Below are 22,022 nucleotides of genomic sequence, written 5' to 3'. Positions count from 1 at the left end.
AATGAAGATATTGATATATTATCATTATTTTGAGGACTTTCAGTCTTTTTCTATATTTTAATAAAATGTCACATCTCTCGATGTCACTATTTTATTTGAATAAATTTGATATTATATATATAATTTGTTTTTGAAAGATATCCTACAAATATGCATTTGATTTATTTATGTTCAAATTTCATTTTTTTAGAATTATTATTAGACATATAACATAAAATTTAAAAACCTTGAGAATTTTATAATTAGTTTCATATTGTTCAATACGAGGAGTTTTCTAGTTTAAAACTTGCTACTTCGGTTAAATATTCGTTATTATTATTATTTTTATTTTTACAAACCTGTGTTCTTGTGGGTTGTAAACACATATTCTTTAGTGAATAATTCTCAATTCATTAAAATGTGGTGTATACTTAGAATTAACAAATTATGTCTCATTATCATTTTAAACTATTTTAATACTTTTTTTCATATTGATTTAGATTAATGTGAGATTTTTTTTTTAAATTTATCAAAGAAACACTTGTTTTGTTTTTTTAGGAGAAATATTAGTGTTCATCTACTATAGTTAACATAAAAGATGTATTAGTTAATAAATCGTGTTTATAAGACCTTCTACATCAAGATGTATGAGATAAAAAAAGTTTTCTACCATTAAAGTCCTATTATCACTTTTCATTATTTTAATATTTAAGTAAAATTAGTTTTTTAAATACAAAACACAAATCTTGATTTTCTTGAAAAGAAAAAATTAATATAAATCTAGTATAATCATCAATATATATGTTTCTCTACCTCTACAAATATTCATATGGATCAAATCAAAAAAAAATTTATATTTCTAACTTAATTAATAATTCTATTTGATTCATTTGTCTAATAAAAATTATTTTGTTTTTAAATTTGTGTGAGTTACTAGCTCCAAATCTATTAGTTTCGTTGTGTTGTTTTAGTTAAAACATTTTTGTTCATACTCTATTCTAAAGAAAACATAAAATATTAATCATAGTTAGAAGACTTACTTGGAATCTTTAACAATTTTTTTTTCAATCTTCTGAATCATTCTTTAAACATCTTGTAATCATCCGTAGTTTATTGATCATTATTCTTGGTTGTTCTTAATCGATTTGTTTGATGATTCGACTTCGTTAATAAAGTTAGTTTTACAAACTTCTTCTGATCCGTCTAGTAAGTCGTTGAAGTCAAATGTATTGTTTTCCTTTGTAACATCGCTCTAATACCATGTTGAGATTTATACCGAAGATTAAACGTACCTTAATCTAAAATCGATCACAAACGAAGTTAAAGTGAAAGTTAAGACTTAAAGAGAGAGCAAGAAACGAAAGAATAATTTATGTTATTATTTATGTTTTGTTGATGAGAATTGATTACCCAATCTATGTATACATAAATTTAGGAAACATCCTTAATTAGAAAAAATATAAAATTATAATAATAGTATATACTTTAAATAAAGTATTTCCTAAATATATTATATCTCAATACATATCAAAACTTCTTCCTGTTTCCATGAATCATCTATCATCGAATCAATTATATCAAAGACTTTAACTTCGTCTCATAATGCCCAAGCCTGAAAGATGGAATATATGAATCCATGATACACATTAATTAGTTATCTTATATTTAATGAAACTATTTTAGGAACGTATACAAGTACGATCAAGTTAATCGTTTTCTCTTGATGGTAACTGGTATTTTTCCTCCTATTTATAATCCGAAGACATCGGATTTTATTGAATATAGTCCTTCCATAGAATATTCTTGAGACATATAACCACTAAAAAATATATGTTAAAATAATATTTTGATGAAAATTGTAAGATGGAGTAAAGGAAAATACTATAAAATTATGTCAAAACACTTATGTACTATGTTCCAACTACCTTTTTTGTATTGGCTTCCATTTGATCACCTCCAAAAATTCTAGCCATTCCAAAATTTGAGATTTTAGGATTCAATCCATCGTCCAATAAAATATTTGATACTTTTCAATCTCTATGAATTATTTTGAGTCTAGAGTCTTGGTGAAGGTATATCATTTCACTTTCTATTCCCAAAACGATGTTAAATCACTTCTCCCAATTAAGTAGAGAACATTTATCTTCGTCTACACCAAAGTTTTATTAGTTGTATCTTCCATGATTAGAAGACATATATATTTGTTAGAGAAATTTATTTAAGTAATAATTGGTCACTTACCACAATGAACGAGTCCAAACCCTTATTTGTCAAGTATTCATATATAAGCATCTTCTCGTGCGATTGAAAACAACATCCTAAAAGCCTAACTAAATTATCCTAAAACCGATAATTTTTCCATTTTCAACAAAAAGGGAGAAGGCGGGTTTGTCTCAGTTTATAAGGTTTTTTTATATAATAAACATTTTTTTAACAGTTAATATTTGAAGACTCGAATTTATGATAATGAAGATATGAGTTATTATGCGCAACAATTTACGTTCTTGCTTAATCAATTTTGTCACTTTGTGTAGGGACGTTAAAGAATGGATTAAATATTGCAGTTAAAAGGCTTGCGAACAGTTCAAATCAAGGAGTGGAAGAATTTAAAAATGATGTTTTTTTAATTGTCAAACTCCAACATAGGAATTTAGTGAGGCTCTTAGGATGTTGTGTTCAACAAAATGAGAAAATGCTCGTACATGAATACTTGTCAAATAAGGGCTTGGACTCTTTTATATTCGGTATGTGACCATTTACATTTATTTTACAAGTTTAACTATCTATAATGTTTTTCTATACCGACTAAAGGTTAAGTACTAATAAAATATGGATGCAGATGAAGATAAAAGTTCTCTACTTGATTGGGAGAAACGGTTTAACATCATTTTGGGGATCGTAAAGGGAATGATATACCTTCACCAAGACTCTCGATTGAGAATAATCCATAGAGACTTAAAAACTAGCAATGTTTTGTTAGATGATGGGTTGAACCCAAAAATCTCAAATTTTGAAATGGCTAAAATTTGTAGAGGTGACCAGATGGAAGAAAACACAAAAAGAGTAGTTGGAACATAGTAAGTGTTTTGATATAATCTTATATTATTGTGTGCTTCAAATTTAAAATGATTTTTTACCATAATGTTTTCATGATGTAATTTGCAGTGGTTATATATCTCCAGAATATGCTATGGGAGGATTATACTCAGGTAAATCTGATGTATTCAGCTTCGGTGTTATATTACTCGAATTTATAAATGGAAGAAAAAATTACCGTTACTATCAATCAAGAGAACACGGTTAATTTGATTGGACATATATGTTATACTAAATATGTTCCTAATTATAACACAATTAATTGATGCTAATATCATGAAGTAATATATATATCTTATTATTTCATTTTTCAGGCTTAGGCCAAATAGAAAACAACATCGATGATTTGGCCCAAGCCTGAAAAATGAAATGATAAGATATATATATTACTCCATGATATTAGCATCAATTATTTTCACAAAAGGCTCACAAACAGCCACAACAAAAATAAACAAATAAATTACCGAAAATCTATAATCACAAATTCTATCAAATTTTCAGCTTAATATTTGAAGTCGCAGCAGCTGTCAGTGAAGGTCAGGCGTAAACAACAAATGGTGTAAATAATTGTGATTTTTACCTCTTTAGCATTAGCCATCTATTTACGGTTTTTAAAGTCAATCAGAACACTTACATTGTTCCAACTACCCTATATGTATTTGCTTCAATTTGATTGCCTTTAAAAAATCTTGCCATTCCAAAATCCGAGATTTTAGGATTCAACTCATTATCTAACAAAACATTGCTAGTTTTCAAGTCCCTATTAATTATCCTCAATCGAGAATCTTGGTGAACATAAACACTTCCCTTTGCAATTCCCAAAATGATGTTATACCGTTTCTCCCAATTTAGTTGAGAACATTTCTCTCCGTCTACATAAAAATATTTAGTTGTTAACTTTATATTTGCTTGATTAAAATGCGATAATTTGGTCACGTACCGAAAATGAATGAGTCCAAGCCTTTATTCGGTAAGTATTCATATACGAGAACCTTCTCATGATGTTCAACACAACATCCTAACAACCTCACCAAATTTCTATGTTGAGGTTTGGCAATTAACGAAACTTCACTCTTAAACTCTTTCACGCCTTGATGTGAATTTTTCGCTAATCTTTTCACAGTAATCTCTACCCCATCCTTTAAACATCCCGGCATTAATTTAAGTAGTATATATACTGAATGGAAGCCAAGTATCTCGATCCTCCTCATCCGGTTCAGACCCTGTTTGGTCGGACAATGTCAACTCAGCCTCAGGGAATCAGTTTTCTTGTCAACTTTGGGATACAAGGAACTTGAAATTGGTTAAATAATGTTATTGCCGTAGAAATATATTGGCATTTATACGTCATTAACTATTCACGTGACTATTTGAATATGATTTCTCATGCAAAATAAAATTAAAGATTTACTCACAATTATGGTCCTTATTTAATGAAAATCATTTAAATATTACATTAGATTGTGTAAACGTAATTATATTCGTTTACACGAATAATATACATATATTTTAAACAACTACATTTTGTACATAAAAGAACCCACATTAAATATGATTACTAGACTTTGAAGCGTTCCATTATTGTCATATAGTTGAAGTTTTCAAATATACTTGTTCTACTTTGAATTATATTAGAATGCTTCTTTTATAGGGAATATTTTTTTCAATAGAGAAAAAATGGTATTAATCATGGATAAAATACCTTACCTATGCAAACCTAGTTTAATACAAGTCACGATAAAAAAGAAGATAATGATCAGTTAATTAAGTGAAAATATCTATCAAAGCTCAAAGAAAAACAGGTCTCAAATATACTTTAGGCTCCAAATTGAGACAATCAAAATACTTATAGGTCAACTTGAGATTTAAAATTCTTCAAGTTCGCAATAGAGTAAAAAACTCGGTTTTGAGCCGGATAAAATTGTGTTTGAATTCTTTTCTTATTTTCATGTTTTGTGAGTTTTTTTTTTTTAATTTTTTTCTCGTATCATATTTTTTCGTTGTAAATAAACAATTCTTATCATTTTTTTTAATATACATGGACTATTTTTAAAAATAAAAAATAAATTTAATAAACAAGAGAAGGACGTAAATTATTGTGTCAACAAAATCAATTTTCTTTTCTTCTTAATATTATTTTCAAAAAGTCATTTTTTATAATAATTTAATTTCAATTAAATGTGTATCTTGGTGTATTGGGTGAAAGATAGCAAGATTAGTTATTTTTCTTGTTTGAAAATAAAAATTTATTAAACTTGAGACTTTATAGTTATAAATTCTTACATTTACTATATTTGGATCATATTCATCTCAACAACCAAAAATCCAACTCCAACTGAATATGAAGCAATGAATCACCCAACATTGGATGAATAATCTTAAGGAACACGATTTTGTTATCCGGATAATAATTGCTATTTTGTTTCCACTTATAGTATATAAATAATAAGACACCGAAGTTGAAGACATCAAATCTTATTGAAAAAAGTCCTCCAATTACATATTCTGTAGACATTTAACCACTGAAAATTATATCATTATTGTACCTAAAAGTATACTACTATTATAAGATTGTGTCAAATACTTATTATGTTCCAACTACATTCTTTGTTCTAACTTCATTTTGTCGACTCTAAAAATTATAGTCATTCCAAAATTCGAGATTTTAGAGTTCAACTCATTCTTTAATAAAATATTACTAGCTTTCGAATCTCTATGTATAGGCTATACTTCTTTTGTGAATCGTTGAGTTACAACCCCTTTTCAGTTATTGTTCAATAACATATATATTGAGGTAATAACATTCAATATAAAAAACTCATTAAATGTAATGGAACAGTTGGAAAAAAATCATCTGGCTATGATCTAAGTAATGCTAATTAAGGCTGTTTATGGAGTTCACTTTAATGTTCGTCAATGAATCCGATGCATTCATGTCTTGTCCGTTGAAGATAAACGCGGGCTGCTTTGGAGAAGGTAAAGACATATCTTTGCATAACATGAAAACAACTTCAGACATAGTTGGTCTGTCCATAGCATGTTCTTGCACACATAGAAGTCCTATGTGAATGCATCTCAAAACTTCTTGGTTTGTCCATAAATCTCCCATCCTTGAGTCAATTATATCAAAGACTTTACCTTTGTTCCATAATGCCCAAGCCTGAAAGATGGAATATATGAATCCATGATACACATTAATTAGTTGTTCTATAATTAATGAAACTATTTTAGTAGGTCATACATGTCCTATCAAATTTATCGTGTTCTCTTGATGGTAACTGGTATTTTTTCTCCCATTTATAATCTCAAGCAATATGACACCAAAGCTGAAGACATCAGATTTTATTGAATATAGTCCTTCCATAGCATATTCTGGAGACATATAACCACTGCAACATATATATCAAAATATTTTGGTGAAAATTGTGTGATGGATTAAAGGACCATACTACAAGATTATGTTAAAACACTCACTATGTTCCAACTACCCTTTTTGTATTGGCTTCCATTTGATCACCTCCAAAAATTCTAGCCGTTCCAAAATCGGAGATTTTAGGATTCAATCCATCATCCAATAAAATATTGCTGGCTTTTAAATCTCTATGGATGATTTTGAGTCGAGAGTCTTGGTGAAGGTATATCATTCCTCTTGCTATTCCCAAAATGATGTTAAATCGCTTCTCCCAATTAAGTATATAACATTTATCTTGATCTACACCAAAGTATTATTAGTTGTATCTTCCATTGTTAGAAGACATGATATTTGTTAGAGAAAATTATTCAAGTAATAGTAATTAGTCACTTACCAAAAATGAATGAGTCCAATCCCTTATTTGGCAAGTATTCATATATAAGCATCTTCTCATACGGTTGAAAACAACATCCTAAAAGCCTAACTAAATTTCTATGTTGAAGTTTCACTATTAAAGAAACTTCATTCTTAAATTCTTCGAAACCTTGATCGGAATTTTTTGCTAGTCTTTTAACCGCAATATCTATTCCATTCCTCAATCGCCCCTGCATTAAGTGACGAGATTTATTAAGCAATAAGGTAGATTGCAATATTATTAATTTATGGTACAAAAATACCTTATAAACAGTGCCAAAACCGCCTTGTCCGAGTTTGTTAGAAACGGAAAAATTGTTTGTGGCTGCCACAATGGTACTAAGTTTGAAAAATGAGAAATCCTCTAAAGGCTGCTTTCCTGTTGTGGAAGGTTGGATTGATGAACCGTTAGCTGGAGTAAGAAGTATTTGCCGTTCCTTTATCTTTCTCTCTGTATCAATTATCATTAATTACGTACAAATCTTAATTAATAAAAATAAAGTCATCCAATAAAATAATAAGTAAGATACTTCTTTTATATATATAGTGTGTGATATAGGAATTTACAAACTGTTTGTAGAGGGTTGTGAGCAGAAACCGAACAAAATATCTGAAGGAAGGAGCTTGAATATAATGTAATTTTTTTTCTCAACCGTTTAATTATACTAAAACCACTAAACTATTAATAAATTATATGTTTTCAACGATTTAAATATTAACTTTAAACTAATCACGATTAATGTGTTTATTGAATTGGTTTTGTATTTTCAAGAAGAAGAAAAAAACTATAAAATAATTTATATGCATAAATATTTTTGGAAAGAGATAAAGTTTACTTATTTACCTTCTCTCCTTTTAACCATTATGAACCAGAAAACCATAAGTAGGATGGCAATGACTAATGCTATAGAGGTAAATATCCCAATTATGTACGCCATTTGTTTACGCCTGACCTACCTTAACTGACCGAAAATTTGATAGAATTTGTGATTAGTGAGTATTTTGTGAAAGGTTGTTTCCTATTAGTTTTTCTTTCAATTTTGTAATGTTTTTGTTTTTGTTGTTGTTGTGTGAAAATTCTGGACGAGATCACTTGTAACTAATATAGGGATCACTAGGGAGGACAAAACAGTCCAATTTCAAAAATAAAAAGCATGAAAGATAAAATCATATTAAAATATATTTACTGTACGCATTACTAATTCTCTTATAAAAAAATCTTTTATTTTATTAAAATTGATCAAATATAATTACTGCACGCATTACTAATTTTCTTATCAATTATTTTTTTATTTTAATACAAAAAAGTCAAATATAATTACTGCAGGCATTACTAATTTTCTTATAAAAAATACTTAATTTTATTAAAATAAATCAAATATAATTACTGCACGCACGCATTACTTATTTTCTTACAAACAAAAATCTTTAATTTTATTTAGCATTACATTATTTTTCATAATAGATATTCAACCAGTCATGTCAATAGTCAAAAATTATATAGTCTCAATATTCAATGACTAAATAAATGCCAATATTTTTAATAATACATTTCTATGCCAATAACATTATAAGTAAGCTACCAAGCCTTCAGTCTATTTAATAAAAAAAAAAAATTATGTTATTTAATTAAATTTATTAATTATTTTAACATAAAAATGTATAGCCCAGTAGTTTCTGATAAAAAATAATAATAATAAAGTATTTTTATTTGGTTATAAATTTAAATCTCACCCTTTTTTTTTTACAATTTATAAAATAAATAAATTAGAACAACATTCTTTTCACATTTTTCACTCTGGGGCAGCACTACTGGGAGTAAGTAGAAGAATGGTGGACCATTGCTATGTCTTTCTCCAAAAACTTAATAAAGTTATAAGTTTTCAATTTTAAATCAAATATAATTAAAAATTTAACGAATAAGTTATTGAATTTAGAGTAAATAAAAAAAAATTATGTAGATTAATTAAGCGTGCTAAACCTTTCAGGAATTAATGATTCCAGTAATTTCATTATTAGTAAACATAATTCAATGTTTAATGAATAAACTGAATGAAGTTAGACTTAATTGTACTATGTTTTAAAATGTTTTGTTTTCATTTATGAGGTATTGTTTGTCTAAAAAGAAAAACTCCTTGGAGGCTTTATTTTCTTTTCATTTTCTCTAATTTTATTTGACAAGAAAATTGATTTAAAATTTCTTTTCCTAAAGAAAATTAAGAATTTAAAAAGATATAATGGCGCATAATAATTTCGTCTACGAAAACCAAACCGAATCCGGTACGGATTTCGAATTAAAACCGAATTCGATTTTATTTTATTCTTTGGAATAAAAGAGATCTAACATAACTCAATATCAATTGTATTGTGGCACGTAACTATTTTACCACTAGACTACTAGTGCTTTTCTTTTCTTTTTATCTTTTATTATTAAATATTGAATTTAAAATATTCTAATTTGATTATTTAAAATTTTTTATTAAGCTAAGTTTGGAAGAATAAATAATAAAAAATGAATTCGATTTTTAGTTTGGTTTTCGAGTTGAAACCCAAATTCGAAAACAAATTCGAAAACCGTATTTGAATTCGAATTGGTTTGAAATTCAATTTGAAAACTGAAAATGAATTTTGAATTTGGTTTATTCGAATTCGGTTTATTCAAATTCGGTGAATTTAAATTCGATCGGATATTCGGTTCAGACCAAATATTGACCCCCTAATTGGGAGGATGACCTAAACTTTAGCGCAGTATAAAATAATTCAGTAAAGCTACGTGCCACTAAATGTGTTTAATTTATTATTAAAATTTATACAAGATTTTTATAAATAATTACTCTTGTTAAAATGATAATATTTAATTAAGCCAATGTGAAGAAAAATAAACCAAATACCAATTTCCAGTAGTATCAAAATTGTTAAGTATAGATTTTCAAACACTTGTTATCCATCAATATATAGATATTTGTATTAGAAGGAGAATACTATTGGAAGAAAATAATAAAACTATGAGGCGTAGACACATGACATTAAAATGATCTCACGAGTTTGTTGTAATGCGAGGGACGGAGAAGGCTAGATTAGCGTAAAGAATGTTTCATTTGAAATAATTTTCAGTCTTTTAACATAAATCATCGATCACTAGTCTTCGTGATGGTAAGGTTGTTAAACGAGATGACTTTGACACATGTTGACGATTCCGAGACATTAATCTTATGTCCGTTGAAGATAAAATCTGATTATTTGGGAGAAGGTAAAACTATTTCCTTGCATAACATGAAAGCAACAAATGACATTGTTGGTCTGTCCAAAAAAAGCTTTCTTGCACACATAGAAGTGTTACATCTTGTTGAGATTTATGCAGAAGATTAAACTTACCTTATTTAAGATCGATTACAAACGAAGTTAAAGTTAAAGTTAAGACTTAAAAAGAGATGGTAGAGAGCAATAAACGAAAGAATAATTTATGTTATTATATATGTTTTGTTGATGAGATAATGACCCAATCGATGCATTTATACATAAATTTAGGAAGCATCCCTAATTAGCAAAATATAAAACTATAATAATATTATATACTTTAAATAAACTATTTTCTAAATATATAATATCTCAATATCTATCATAATATTCTATATTTTACATAAAGTATTTCCTAAATATATAATATCTCAATATACTCCCTTCAAGATGGACATCTTGAAGAAAAGTTTAAATCAAAGATGTTCAAATACTAGAAAATCGAGAGGTTTCGAGAAGTTAGCTGAATTCCTTGCCTTCTTGAAATTTGCTTAACTTGAATTCCCAATAAATATGGTTGAATGTTGTTCAACTTTCTGAAGCAAATTTGAATTCCCAATAAATATGGTTGAATGTTGTTCAACTTTCTGATGTTGATTTGTCTTTCTTCATAGACTTTAAAAACATTGTGAATGCTTTGTAAATTGTTGGTTGATGATCCATCATTAAAATTGAATCATGAATAATGGATGTTCTCACATGAATCATCTAGGCCTTGTTTATTGTTTTTGTCGATTGGGTTCATTATTCAAGTTTTTACGGTTGCATCAAACATCCTCCAAAACGTTGTTTTTTTTAAGATTCTTAAAAATCTTGTAAGAATAGTCAATGAAAAATGTCTTCATTTTTCTTAGTAGACCAAGACAAAGTCGAATATTAGTACTCCATTCGAAATAGTTTAGTTGAGTAAGAATCATTGATGTGAGAACAACTAACTCTTCTCCATGTAGATACAAATGATCACTCCGATCACGTTTTTTTTATACGTCGTTTTTTTAAATCGTGTTAATTTTCGTTCGAATTGAGTTAGAATTTTGATTAACTGTTGTTCAACAACAATTTCTATCTTAAAAATAATTGATATATCTTGAGATTGATCAACTATATAGTTGTTCTAATAATATAGAGTACAACTTCCCAATAAGTCATATATATTTATTCGAAAATTGAGATTATTGTTGTATAATATATGCAATATTATTTGTTCTAATTTAGATATAATCATATTTTAATAAGTCTCATCAACTTATTTGATTTATGGATATATTTTGATAATAGTTTGATATTCCTAATCATGGGTTCATAAATAGATTTTTGCAATTTTATATAGTTTTATATCCCTATAAAAGGGTTAATGGTTAGATTTCTGCAAAAACAAATTATGTAGTTTGATACCTTCCATGAGTTCATAATTTAATTTTTGCAATTTTTTATGTAGTTTGATAACCCTCAATAGGTTTATAATTATATTTCTATAATATTTCATACAGTTTGATACCCTCAATGAGTTTATAATTAGATTTATACAATATATACCCCTCAATGAGTTTATAATTAAATTTTGTAACATTTCATACAGTTTGATATACCTCTCAATGAGTTTATAATTAGATTTATGCAATATTTCATGCAGTTTAATACCCTTAATGGCTTTATAATTAGATTTTTGTAATATTTCATACAGTTTGATACCCCTGGATAGATTTATAATTAGATTTTTGCAATGATACTTCTCCATAAGGTTTATAATTAAAAAATTTCAATATTTAATGCAATTTGGTACTTCACGCAGTTTGATACTCATAATCATATGACTTTTAGCAGATTTACAAAGTCCATTGGGCCAATATCATTGATAAATACCATTGGTATTATTTGAAATTTTGAGACAATGATTTTTTTTTAAAAATAATTCCAATGTCTTTGATTTTGATTTAAAATCAATGGATCTCATCAGTATCCATAATAATATTATTTTCATTACATTAATACCATAAGCATCATGTTTAGTTTTGAAACCAAAAAAGAATTTTATAATTCCAAGGTCTTTGATTTATTTTAGAATCAATGGATCGTATGAGTATTCATAATATATATATATATATATTTTACAATAATGTCATCGACATCATGTTCAATTTTGAGAACAAGAAAGAATTTTGCAATTCCAACGTCTTTTATAGAAATTTTGAATCAATTTAAATTTTATTTCTGTATTGTCTCCCATATCATTTTCAACCATCAAAATATCATCTCCATATATAAGTAAGACGGTAATTTTTTGATCTTATGTCTATTATATGTATATAGACAATGATCATGTTCTAATTTTCATTAATTTGTAACTCAGTCACTAAATATGTATGCGAGTCTTTATTAAAATGAAGATATTGATATATTATCATTATTTTGAGGACTTTCAGTCTTTTTCTATATTTTAATAAAATGTCACATCTCTTGATGTCACTATTTTATTTGAATAAATTTGATATTATATATATAATTTGTTTTTGAAATATATCCTACAAATATGCATTTGATTTATTTATGTTCAAATTTCATTTTTTTTAGAATTATTATTAGACATATAACATAAAATCTAAAAACCTTGAGAATTTTATAATTAGTTTCATATTGTTCAATACGAGGAGTTTTCTAGTTTAAAACTTGCTACTTCGGTTAAATATTCGTTATTATTATTATTTTTATTTTTACAAACCCGTGTTCTTGTGGGTTGTAAACACATATTCTTTAGTGAATAATTCTCAATTCATTAAAATGTGGTGTATACTTAGAATTAACAAATTATGTCTCATTATCATTTTAAACTATTTTAATACTTTTTTTCATATTGATTTAGATTAATGTGAGATTTTTTTTTAATTTATCAAAAAAACACTTGTTTTGTTTTTTAGGAGAAATATTAGTGTTCATCTACTATAGTTAACATAAAAGATGTATTAGTTAATAAATCGTGTTTATAAGACCTTCTACATCAAGGTGTATGAGATAAAAAACGTTTTCTACCATTAAAGTCCTATTATCACTTTTCATTATTTAAATATTTAAGTAAAATTGGTTTTTTAAATACAAAACACAAATCTTGATTTTCTTGAAAAGAAAAAATTAATATAAATCTAGTATAATCATCAATATATATGTTTCTCTACCTCTACAAATATTCATATGGATCAAATCAAAATTTTTTTATATTTCTAACTTAATTAATAATTCTATTTGATTCATTTGTCAAATAAAAATTATTTTGTTTTTAAATTTGTGTGAGTTACTAGCTCCAAATCTATTAGTTTCGTTGTGTTGTTTTAGTTAAAACATTTTTGTTCATACTCTATTCTAAAGAAAACAAAAAATATTAATCATAGTTAGAAGACTTACTTGGATTCTTTAACAAATTTTTTTTCAATCTTCTGAATCATTCTTTAAACATCTTGTAATCATCCGTAGTTTATTGATCATTATTCTTGGTTGTTCTTGATCGATTTGTTTGATGATTCGTCTTCGTTAATAAAGTTAGTTTTACAAACTTCTTCTGATCCGTCTAGTATGTCGTTGAAGTCAAATGTATTGTTTTCCTTTGTAACATCGCTCTGATACCATGTTGAGATTTATGCAGAAGATTAAACGTACCCTAATCTAAAATCGATCACAAACGAAGTTAAAGTTAAAGTTAAGACTTAAAGAGAGAGCAAGAAACGAAAGAATAATTTATGTTATTATTTATGTTTTGTTGATGAGAATTGATTACCCAATCTATGTATACATAAATTTAGGAAACATCCTTAATTAGAAAAAATATAAAATTATAATAATAGTATATACTTTAAATAAAGTATTTCCTAAATATATTATATCTCAATACATATCAAAACTTCTTCCTGTTTCCATGAATCATCTATCATCGAATCAATTATATCAAAGACTTTAACTTCGTCTCATAATGCCCAAGCCTGAAAGATGGAATATATGAATCCATGATACACATTAATTAGTTATCTTATATTTAATGAAACTATTTTAGGAACGTATACAAGTACGATCAAGTTAATCGTTTTCTCTTGATGGTAACTGGTATTTTTCCTCCTATTTATAATCCGAAGCAATATGACACCAAAGCTGAAGACATCGGATTTTATTGAATATAGTCCTTCCATAGAATATTCTGGAGACATATAACCACTTAAAAATATATGTTAAAATAATATTTTGATGAAAATTGTAAGATGGAGTAAAGGAAAATACTATAACATTATGTCAAAACACTTATGTACTATGTTCCAACTACCTTTTTTGTATTGGCTTCCATTTGATCACCTCCAAAAATTCTAGCCATTCCAAAATTTGAGATTTTAGGATTCAATCCATCGTCCAATAAAGTATTGGATACTTTTCAATCTCTATGAATTATTTTGAGTCTAGAGTCTTGGTGAAGGTATATCATTCCACTTTCTATTCCCAAAACGATGTTAAATCACTTCTCCCAATTAAGTAGAGAACATTTATCTTCGTCTACACTAAAGTTTTATTAGTTGTATCTTCCATGATTAGAAGACATATATATTTGTTAGAGAAATTTATTTAAGTAATAATTGGTCACTTACCACAATGAACGAGTCCAAACCCTTATTTGTCAAGTATTCATATATGAGCATCTTCTCGTGCGATTGAAAACAACATCCTAAATGCCTAACTAAATTATCCTAAAACCGATAATTTTTCCATTTTCAACAAACTGGGAGAAGGCGGGTTTGTCTCAGTTTATAAGGTTTTTTTATATAATAAACATTTTTTTAACAGTTAATATTTGAAGACTCGAATTTATGATAATGAAGATATGAGTTATTATGCGCAACAATTTACGTTCTTGCTTAATCAATTTTGTCACTTTGTGTAGGGACGTTAAAGAATGGATTAAATATTGCAGTTAAAAGGCTTGCGAACAGTTCAAATCAAGGAGTGGAAGAATTTAAAAATGATGTTTTTTTAATAGTCAAACTCCAACATAGGTATTTAGTGAGGCTCTTAGGATGTTGTGTTCAACAAAATGAGAAAATGCTCGTACATGAATACTTGTCAAATAAGGGCTTGGACTCTTTTATATTCGGTATGTGACCATTTACATTTATTTTACAAGTTTAACTATCTATAATATTTTTCTATACCGACTAAAGGTTAGGTACTAATAAAATATGGATGCAGATGAAGATAAAAGTTCTCTGGTTGATTGGGAAAAACGGTTTAACATCATTTTGGGGATCGTAAAGGGAATGATATACCTTCACCAAGACTCTCGATTGAGAATAATCCATAGAGACTTAAAAACTAGCAATGTTTTGTTAGATGATGGGTTGAACCCAAAAATCTCAAATTTTGAAATGGCTAAAATTTGTAGAGGTGACCAGATGGATGAAAACACAAAAAGAGTAGTTGGAACATAGTAAGTGTTTTGATATAATCTTATATTATTGTGTGCTTCAAATTTAAAATGATTTTTTACCATAATGTTTTCATGATGTAATTTGCCGTGGTTATATGTCTCCAGAATATGCTATGGGAGGATTATACTCAGGTAAATCTGATGTATTCAGCTTCGTTGTTATATTACTCGAATTTATAAGTGGAAGAAAAAATAACCGTTACTATCAATCAAGAGAACACGATTAATTTGATTGGACATATATGTTATACTAAATATGTTCTTAATTATAACACAATTAATTGATGCTAATATCATGAAGTAATATATATATCTTATTATTTCATTTTTCAGGCTTAGGCCAAATAGAAAACAACATCCACGATTTGGCCCAAGCCTGAAAAATGAAATGATAAGATATATATATTACTCCATGATATTAGCATCAATTAATTCAACAAAAGGCTCACTAACAGCCACAACAAAAATAAACAAATAAATTACCGAAAATCTATAATCACAAATTCTATCAAATTTTCAGCTTAATATTTGAAGTCGCAGCAGCTGTTAGTGAAGGTCAGGCGTAAACAACAAATGGTGTACATAATTGTGATCTTTACCTCTTTAGCATTAGCCATCTATTTACGGTTTTTAAAGTCAATCAGAACACTTACATTGTTCCAACTACCCTATATGTATTTGCTTCAATTTGATTGCCTTTAAAAAATCTTGCCATTCCAAAATCCGAGATTTTAGGATTCAACTCATTATCTAACAAAACATTGCTAGTTTTCAAGTCCCTATTAATTATCCTCAATCGAGAATCTTGGTGAACATAAACACTTCCCTTTGCAATTCCCAAAATGATGTTATACCGTTTCTCCCAATTTAGTTGAGAACATTTCTCTCCGTCTACATAAAAATATTTAGTTGTTAACTCTATATTTGCTTGATTAAAATGCGATAATTTGGTCACGTACCGAAAATGAATGAGTCCAAGCCTTTATTCGGTAAGTATTCATATACGAGAACCTTCTCATGATGTTCAACACAACATCCTAACAACCTCACCAAATTTCTATGTTGAGGTTTGGCAATTAACGAAACTTCACTCTTAAACTCTTTCACGCCTTGATGTGAATTTTTCGCTAATCTTTTCACAGTAATCTCTACCCCATCCTTTAAACATCCCGGCATTAATTTAAGTAGTATATATACTGAATGGAAGCCAAGTATCTCGATCCTCCTCATCCGGTTCAGACCCTGTTTGGTCGGACAATGTCAACTCAGCCTCAGGGAATCAGTTTTCTTGTCAACTTTGGGATACAAGGAACTTGAAATTGGTTAAATAATGTTATTGCCGTAGAAATATATTGGCATTTATACGTCATTAACTATTCACGTGACTATTTGAATATGATTTCTCATGCAAAATAAAATTAAAGATTTACTCACAATTATGGTCCTTATTTAATGAAAATCATTTAAATATTACATTAGATTGTGTAAACGTAATTATATTCGTTTACACGAATAATATACATATATTTTAAACAACTACATTTTGTACATAAAAGAACCCACATTAAATATGACTACTAGACTTTGAAGCGTTCCATTATTGTCATATAGTTGAAGTTTTCAAATATACTTGTTCTACTTTGAATTATATTAGAATGCTTCTTTTATAGGGAATATTTTTTTCAATAGAGAAAAAATGGTATTAATCATGGATAAAATACCTTACCTATGCAAACCTAGTTTAATACAAGTCACGATAAAAAAGAAGATAATGATCAGTTAATTAAGTGAAAATATCTATCAAAGCTCAAAGAAAAACAGGTCTCAAATATACTTTAGGCTCCAAATTGAGACAATCAAAATACTTATAGGTCAACTTGAGATTTAAAATTCTTCAAGTTCGCAATAGAGTAAAAAACTCGGTTTTGAGCCGGATAAAATTGTGTTTGAATTCTTTTCTTATTTTCATGTTTTGTGAGTTTTTTTTTTTTTAATTTTTTTCTCGTATCATATTTTTTCGTTGTAAATAAACAATTCTTATCATTTTTTTTAATATACATGGACTATTTTTAAAAATAAAAAATAAATTTAATAAACAAGAGAAGGACGTAAATTATTGTGTCAACAAAATCAATTTTCTTTTCTTCTTAATATTATTTTCAAAAAGTCATTTTTTATAATAATTTAATTTCAATTAAATGTGTATCTTGGTGTATTGGGTGAAAGATAGCAAGATTAGTTATTTTTCTTGTTTGAAAATAAAAATTTATTAAACTTGAGACTTTATAGTTATAAATTCTTACATTTACTATATTTGGATCATATTCATCTCAACAACCAAAAATCCAACTCCAACTGAATATGAAGCAATGAATCACCCAACATTGGATGAATAATCTTAAGGAACACGATTTTGTTATCCGGATAATAATTGCTATTTTGTTTCCACTTATAGTATATAAATAATAAGACACCGAAGTTGAAGACATCAAATCTTATTGAAAAAAGTCCTCCAATTACATATTCTGTAGACATTTAACCACTGAAAATTATATCATTATTGTACCTAAAAGTATACTACTATTATAAGATTGTGTCAAATACTTATTATGTTCCAACTACATTCTTTGTTCTAACTTCATTTTGTCGACTCTAAAAATTATAGTCATTCCAAAATTCGAGATTTTAGAGTTCAACTCATTCTTTAATAAAATATTACTAGCTTTCGAATCTCTATGTATAGGCTATACTTCTTTTGTGAATCGTTGAGTTACAACCCCTTTTCAGTTATTGTTCAATAACATATATATTGAGGTAATAACATTCAATATAAAAAACTCATTAAATGTAATGGAACAGTTGGAAAAAAATCATCTGGCTATGATCTAAGTAATGCTAATTAAGGCTGTTTATGGAGTTCACTTTAATGTTCGTCAATGAATCCGATGCATTCATGTCTTGTCCGTTGAAGATAAACGCGGGCTGCTTTGGAGAAGGTAAAGACATATCTTTGCATAACATGAAAACAACTTCAGACATAGTTGGTCTGTCCATAGCATGTTCTTGCACACATAGAAGTCCTATGTGAATGCATCTCAAAACTTCTTGGTTTGTCCATAAATCTCCCATCCTTGAGTCAATTATATCAAAGACTTTACCTTTGTTCCATAATGCCCAAGCCTGAAAGATGGAATATATGAATCCATGATACACATTAATTAGTTGTTCTATAATTAATGAAACTATTTTAGTAGGTCATACATGTCCTATCAAATTTATCGTGTTCTCTTGATGGTAACTGGTATTTTTTCTCCCATTTATAATCTCAAGCAATATGACACCAAAGCTGAAGACATCAGATTTTATTGAATATAGTCCTTCCATAGCATATTCTGGAGACATATAACCACTGCAACATATATATCAAAATATTTTGGTGAAAATTGTGTGATGGATTAAAGGACCATACTACAAGATTATGTTAAAACACTCACTATGTTCCAACTACCCTTTTTGTATTGGCTTCCATTTGATCACCTCCAAAAATTCTAGCCGTTCCAAAATCGGAGATTTTAGGATTCAATCCATCATCCAATAAAATATTGCTGGCTTTTAAATCTCTATGGATGATTTTGAGTCGAGAGTCTTGGTGAAGGTATATCATTCCTCTTGCTATTCCCAAAATGATGTTAAATCGCTTCTCCCAATTAAGTATATAACATTTATCTTGATCTACACCAAAGTATTATTAGTTGTATCTTCCATTGTTAGAAGACATGATATTTGTTAGAGAAAATTATTCAAGTAATAGTAATTAGTCACTTACCAAAAATGAATGAGTCCAATCCCTTATTTGGCAAGTATTCATATATAAGCATCTTCTCATACGGTTGAAAACAACATCCTAAAAGCCTAACTAAATTTCTATGTTGAAGTTTCACTATTAAAGAAACTTCATTCTTAAATTCTTCGAAACCTTGATCGGAATTTTTTGCTAGTCTTTTAACCGCAATATCTATTCCATTCCTCAATCGCCCCTGCATTAAGTGACGAGATTTATTAAGCAATAAGGTAGATTGCAATATTATTAATTTATGGTACAAAAATACCTTATAAACAGTGCCAAAACCGCCTTGTCCGAGTTTGTTAGAAACGGAAAAATTGTTTGTGGCTGCCACAATGGTACTAAGTTTGAAAAATGAGAAATCCTCTAAAGGCTGCTTTCCTGTTGTGGAAGGTTGGATTGATGAACCGTTAGCTGGAGTAAGAAGTATTTGCCGTTCCTTTATCTTTCTCTCTGTATCAATTATCATTAATTACGTACAAATCTTAATTAATAAAAATAAAGTCATCCAATAAAATAATAAGTAAGATACTTCTTTTATATATATAGTGTGTGATATAGGAATTTACAAACTGTTTGTAGAGGGTTGTGAGCAGAAACCGAACAAAATATCTGAAGGAAGGAGCTTGAATATAATGTAATTTTTTTTCTCAACCGTTTAATTATACTAAAACCACTAAACTATTAATAAATTATATGTTTTCAACGATTTAAATATTAACTTTAAACTAATCACGATTAATGTGTTTATTGAATTGGTTTTGTATTTTCAAGAAGAAGAAAAAAACTATAAAATAATTTATATGCATAAATATTTTTGGAAAGAGATAAAGTTTACTTATTTACCTTCTCTCCTTTTAACCATTATGAACCAGAAAACCATAAGTAGGATGGCAATGACTAATGCTATAGAGGTAAATATCCCAATTATGTACGCCATTTGTTTACGCCTGACCTACCTTAACTGACCGAAAATTTGATAGAATTTGTGATTAGTGAGTATTTTGTGAAAGGTTGTTTCCTATTAGTTTTTCTTTCAATTTTGTAATGTTTTTGTTTTTGTTGTTGTTGTGTGAAAATTCTGGACGAGATCACTTGTAACTAATATAGGGATCACTAGGGAGGGCAAAACAGTCCAATTTCAAAAATAAAAAGCATGAAAGATAAAATCATATTAAAATATATTTACTGTACGCATTACTAATTCTCTTATAAAAAAATCTTTTATTTTATTAAAATTGATCAAATATAATTACTGCACGCATTACTAATTTTCTTATCAATTATTTTTTTATTTTAATACAAAAAAGTCAAATATAATTACTGCAGGCATTACTAATTTTCTTATAAAAAATACTTAATTTTATTAAAATAAATCAAATATAATTACTGCACGCACGCATTACTTATTTTCTTACAAACAAAAATCTTTAATTTTATTTAGCATTACATTATTTTTCATAATAGATATTCAACCAGTCATGTCAATAGTCAAAAATTATATAGTCTCAATATTCAATGACTAAATAAATGCCAATATTTTTAATAATACATTTCTATGCCAATAACATTATAAGTAAGCTACCAAGCCTTCAGTCTATTTAATAAAAAAAAAAAATTATGTTATTTAATTAAATTTATTAATTATTTTAACATAAAAATGTATAGCCCAGTAGTTTCTGATAAAAAATAATAATAATAAAGTATTTTTATTTGGTTATAAATTTAAATCTCACCCTTTTTTTTTTTACAATTTATAAAATAAATAAATTAGAACAACATTCTTTTCACATTTTTCACTATGGGGCAGCACTACTGGGAGTAAGTAGAAGAATGGTGGCCCATTGCTATGTCTTTCTCCAAAAACTTAATAAAGTTATAAGTTTTCAATTTTAAATCAAATATAATTAAAAATTTAACGAATAAGTTATTGAATTTAGAGTAAATAAAAAAAATTATGTAGATTAATTAAGCGTGCTAAACCTTTCAGGAATTAATGATTCCAGTAATTTCATTATTAGTAAACATAATTCAATGTTTAATGAATAAACTGAATGAAGTTAGACTTAATTGTACTATGTTTTAAAATGTTTTGTTTTCATTTATGAGGTATTGTTTGTCTAAAAAGAAAAACTCCTTGGAGGCTTTATTTTCTTTTCATTTTCTCTAATTTTATTTGACAAGAAAATTGATTTAAAATTTCTTTTCCTAAAGAAAATTAAGAATTTAAAAAGATATAATGGCGCATAATAATTTCGTCTACGAAAACCAAACCGAATCCGGTACGGATTTCGAATTAAAACCGAATTCGATTTTATTTTATTCTTTGGAATAAAAGAGATCTAACATAACTCAATATCAATTGTATTGTGGCACGTAACTATTTTACCACTAGACTACTAGTGCTTTTCTTTTCTTTTTATCTTTTATTATTAAATATTGAATTTAAAATATTCTAATTTGATTATTTTAAATTTTTTATTAAGCTATGTTTGGAAGAATAAATAATAAAAAATGAATTCGAT

At 27.4% G+C, this 22,022-nt stretch overlaps 2 protein-coding genes across 2 annotated transcripts; both read right to left on the bottom strand.

Moving 5' to 3' along the window:
* Positions 1-1,728: 1,728 nt before the first annotated feature.
* On the bottom strand, positions 1,729-7,839 carry LOC124918277 (G-type lectin S-receptor-like serine/threonine-protein kinase At1g11410). Its single transcript, XM_047458474.1, has 9 exons — positions 7,746-7,839; positions 7,165-7,352; positions 6,882-7,092; positions 6,550-6,787; positions 6,317-6,464; positions 5,978-6,235; positions 4,016-4,214; positions 3,710-3,947; positions 1,729-1,798 (listed from the first exon to the last, which is right to left on the bottom strand). The coding sequence occupies exons 1-9, from the start codon at positions 7,837-7,839 to the stop codon at positions 1,729-1,731; spliced, it is 1,644 nt and encodes a 547-aa protein (XP_047314430.1).
* Positions 7,840-14,151: 6,312 nt separating this feature from the next.
* Positions 14,152-20,437, bottom strand: LOC124918276 (G-type lectin S-receptor-like serine/threonine-protein kinase At1g11410). Its single transcript, XM_047458473.1, has 10 exons — positions 20,344-20,437; positions 19,763-19,950; positions 19,480-19,690; positions 19,148-19,385; positions 18,915-19,062; positions 18,576-18,833; positions 16,613-16,811; positions 16,307-16,544; positions 14,254-14,395; positions 14,152-14,166 (listed from the first exon to the last, which is right to left on the bottom strand). The coding sequence occupies exons 1-10, from the start codon at positions 20,435-20,437 to the stop codon at positions 14,152-14,154; spliced, it is 1,731 nt and encodes a 576-aa protein (XP_047314429.1).
* Between the last annotated feature and the right edge of the window lie 1,585 nt (positions 20,438-22,022).

This window comes from Impatiens glandulifera, unplaced genomic scaffold (assembly GCF_907164915.1).
Source record: "Impatiens glandulifera unplaced genomic scaffold, dImpGla2.1, whole genome shotgun sequence".
NCBI lineage: Eukaryota > Viridiplantae > Streptophyta > Magnoliopsida > Ericales > Balsaminaceae > Impatiens > Impatiens glandulifera.
This window is presented reverse-complemented; position numbering and strand designations above follow the sequence as displayed.